Here is a 3,891-nt window from a genome sequence, read left to right as displayed (position 1 = left end):
TCGATATGAAGAGATTTGCCATTTAAGTTGGCCCCACGAAGAACTCACCACAAGGTCCGTAGTCTGCAGACCGGGTGCCTCAAACCCTGGCACAACCACCTCAGGCCCGAATCCTCCAGAGCATTTCCTGTGAGGTCCAATTCTATCAGGTGTCGGTTGGAGCTGAGCACTGAAGCGATGTCCTGGCAGGCCGCAGACTCCAGCCGACACTTCCTCAACCTTGGGACGAAAGAGATGTAGAAGCAGGCGCCATCTTGCTTTTCTATATCCTTATTGCTTGTGCCTTGGCCCGTTTAATCACCCAACACAAACCTACACATGTCACTAGTGCTACAGAGATAAGCAAGACTTGGTCATTTGCAACAAGGAGCATTCTGTCTCATAAGACAAACAGGTAAGCAATTAAAATCTAGCGTGGTGGCTGGTTATCTCGATTGATTGTTCACAGTCAGTTACAGATCAAACTCCTTGTTCTACTCCTTCCCCTTTCTCACTATTGCACTTGACTAGTCTTAAAATTAAAAAAATAATAAAATAAAGTCTAGTGTGGTACCATCAAGTCGATAGAGTGCAGAAGTTCAGGGTGGGGTCTCTAGAGTTCAACGACTGCACTGTATCCACCTCCCTCACCCTGTGACTTCAAGCAAGATTTGCCAGATCTCAGTTTTATGTGTCATGTGCAGTTGTGTCTTAGGTTCATTGTCTATGCAATAAGGATAATAATAGTACCTCCTTCATAAGGTTGTTGCAAGGATTAAATAATTTGCTAAACAAAGGATGTGGAATGGGGCCTGGCACATAGTGAGTGTCCAGTAAACATGAGCTGCTGTTTATTAAAACCATCATGGTGGAGGTGCCGCCTAGCTCAGCTTTGGCAAACAGGGTGTATAGCTAGAGAAGGCTCTGGGAGGGTTGGAGGTGGTTCTCAAAAGTTGAGTAGGAATTCACTCAGAGGAATAGGATGAGGGTGGCATTGTGGGAAAAGGGGACTGCACAACTAAAGGCTCTTTGATCAGGGAGCTCTGGGTTCCTGATTCCTCAGGACAGAGTCAGTAAGGAGGTTATGGGTTCTGGATGGCCATGTGGCCCAAGGGACCCCTCACCATGTGAACATGAGCGGGGTCAGAGGAGGTCAGAAAGAGGCCCTCAAAAGTGCACAGAAACCAGGGCAGGACAGAAGTCTAAGTCATGGGATTGAGGGTAAGCCCTGATTTACAGATAGAGATCTGGGTATCATCAGCATTTGGGGGGTATTTCAAGCCCCAGGAGACAACGAATTTGCCTGGAGAGATCACACAGATTAGGAACTTCTTCCCAGGGATGGAGACTCACTGGATCATCTGCAGCCTGCACTTGGGATGTTGGAGCCCCTCACAAAGTAGTTTCATGCCTGGAAGTCCGAGGTTGTTGCCGCTTAGATCCATCCTTATTAAATGCTTATTGGCTATAAGAGTGGCTGCAAGGTCCTGGCAGGCAGAGCTGGAGATGCGGCACCTCTTCAGCCTACAACGGAAGAAAGGAAAATGAGCTAGGTCACTTCCTTTGTGGTAGTTTTGTAGATTTTTTCCCCTTACCTTTCTCTCTCTCTCCCTCTTTTAGGCTACACCTATTTGTACCTTCTTTCTAAAGTAAAAGAAAGGAGATTAGGGTTGCCAGGGACTGATCAGAGAGGGAGTGGGGAGAGAATACTAATGGGTATAGGGTTTCCTTTTGGAGTGATGAAAATGTTATGGAATTAGATAATAGTGATGTTTACACAACCATGTGAATATACTAAAATCATTGAATTATATGCTTTAAAAGGGCACATTTTTTGGCATATGAATTATATTTCAATTTTTAAAAAGCAATGAAATAACAATATATTGTATTCTTGAAAATTGCTAAGATTGTAGCTTTTAAGTGTTCTCACCACAAAAATGGTAACTTTGTGGGACAATGTGTATGTTGATTAGCTAGATTTAGCCATTTGACAATGTATATATATTTCAAAACATCATGTTATACATTACAAATACATATAATTTTATCTTTCAAATTAAAAAAAATTTAAAAAGCAACAAGAACAACATAAAATGTTTTGATGCTTTGTAGTCAATGAAATACATTCACAGAGGTTGCCCTTAAGAGAGAAATTCAAGACCCATTTCTTTCCCTTTTCTCCACTTTCTCTTGTTCTCCATCACTACAAAAAGGAGGAGGTATGAATTTTGGAGCAGATCCCAAGGTGCTCACTGGGCCACATTTGCTGGTGGGCAGGGACACTGTGCCTTAAAAGCTCACCACCAGAAAGTATGTAAGTATTTTTTTGCTCCTTTTCTTTCCTCCAGGTACCTGGAGTGGCAGGGTACTTTTATTTTCCTTTCTGGGACATCCTCCCATAAAGTCTTCTGAAATGAGTTGCTGGGACTACAGGAGTATGCCATTATGTCCAGCTTTCTTTCTTTTTCTCCTCTTTTCCTCACCTCTTTTGTCTGTCTCTGTCTCACTCTCTCACACATGTAGTAAACACATATCCTTCAAATGCATGCATTCTGAGATTCCACTCTACAGAAAGTGAATCATAGAATGTTCCTTGGAGTACAAGAAAAAAACACTAATGATTCCTGAATGACTGCTATCGACTAGGCATTTTTGTATACTCTACACAGGGTCATTTCACCTCGTTCAGGGTAAAAAGATCTCCATTACATAAAGGAGGAAACTGAGTTTTAGGAGTCTGGTGGCTCTTAAACATTGTTCACAATTTTTTTTTTTGATACTCCTGCCTTGATAGGTGGCAGTCCATGTCCCTTCGACTTGAATCACTTAAAAAAACTTAAAAAAAAACCCACTGTAGCAACGGTTTAAAGAGAAGATCCTGAGTAGACTTAAAACTTCTAAAATTTGGATCCTTTTGTGATTCATAAGCACCATGACTGGGTTTTCATGCTCATGTGGGGGATGCTCCTCTCAAACCTTGTAACAATGTCAGCCCATTACCTGTCTGAGACAACCAAAAAAAAAAACCACAACTTTTTAGATCTAGTAGCAATCATCAGATGGGAGGAGACTAGTTGGAGATGGGAAGACTGGAAGGAGGAGACAAAAACGAGGTAAATGAGAGATGATAATGCTTGAACATCTATTGATCCCCATCTGCTACCACCTGAATCATGTCCCCCACTCCCCAAAATTCATATATCGAAGTCTTGATACTCAGTACCTCAGATGTGACTGTATCTGGAGATAGGATCTTTAAAGGGGTAATTAAGGTAAAATGAGGTCCGAAGGATGAGCCCTAATTCAGTATGATTTACACAAAGAGGAAATTTGAATGCAGACATGCATGGAGGGACGGCCCTGTGAACGCCCAGGGACAAGGTGTCCATCTGCCAGCAAAGGACAGAGGCTTCAGAAGAAACCAACCTTGCCAATGCCTTGATCTTGGACTTCTAGCCCTCAGAACTGTGAGAAAATAAATTTTCATTGTCCAAGTCACTCAGTCTGTGGTACTTTGTTATAGCAGCCCTAGCAAACAATAAACCATCCCACGGCGGGTACATCCTTTGTGACTGAGCCCCATGAGGGGCAGTGTGGGGACCAACAGAAACTCACAGGCCCGCCTGGACTCACCTGAGGTTCTGGAGTTTGCAGCTGGGGTGTCTGAGGCCCTGGCAGAGTAGCTTCACAGCCCGGCTTCCCAGGGCGTAGTGGTACAGAGCCAGCTCCAGCAGATTGGGGTTGGTGCACAAAGCCGCAGCCAGGCGTTCACCGTGGGTGTCCAGCAGGACGTTCCTCTCTGGTCTGTGTGAAGGAAAGACAGGCCAGAGTCGAGTTTCACTGGGTGCTCTACAATAATCATGTTTGGCATTTGTGTGTCATCATAATTTAGGAAGCATTTTATCATCT

General features: G+C 43.6%; 1 protein-coding gene across 3 annotated transcripts in view; it reads right to left on the bottom strand.

The window, feature by feature from the left end:
• The window catches only part of NLRP12 (NLR family, pyrin domain containing 12), a 43,537-nt gene that overhangs the window by 13,122 nt on the left and 26,524 nt on the right, over positions 1-3,891 (bottom strand). For 2 of the 3 annotated variants that reach the window (XM_012643358.1, XM_012643357.1), the window contains exons 5-7: positions 3,616-3,786; positions 1,333-1,503; positions 49-219 (exon numbers count right to left, since the gene is read on the bottom strand). In XM_012643358.1, the coding sequence (XP_012498812.1) occupies positions 49-219; positions 1,333-1,503; positions 3,616-3,786 (513 nt within the window). Of the gene's footprint in view, positions 1-46; positions 220-1,332; positions 1,504-3,615; positions 3,787-3,891 lie in introns of all 3 variants that reach the window. The other variant, XM_012643359.1, reaches the window with a different exon arrangement.

Source organism: Propithecus coquereli, unplaced genomic scaffold (assembly GCF_000956105.1).
Source record: "Propithecus coquereli isolate 6110/MARCELLA unplaced genomic scaffold, Pcoq_1.0 Scaffold196, whole genome shotgun sequence".
Lineage (NCBI taxonomy): Eukaryota > Metazoa > Chordata > Mammalia > Primates > Indriidae > Propithecus > Propithecus coquereli.
This window is presented reverse-complemented; position numbering and strand designations above follow the sequence as displayed.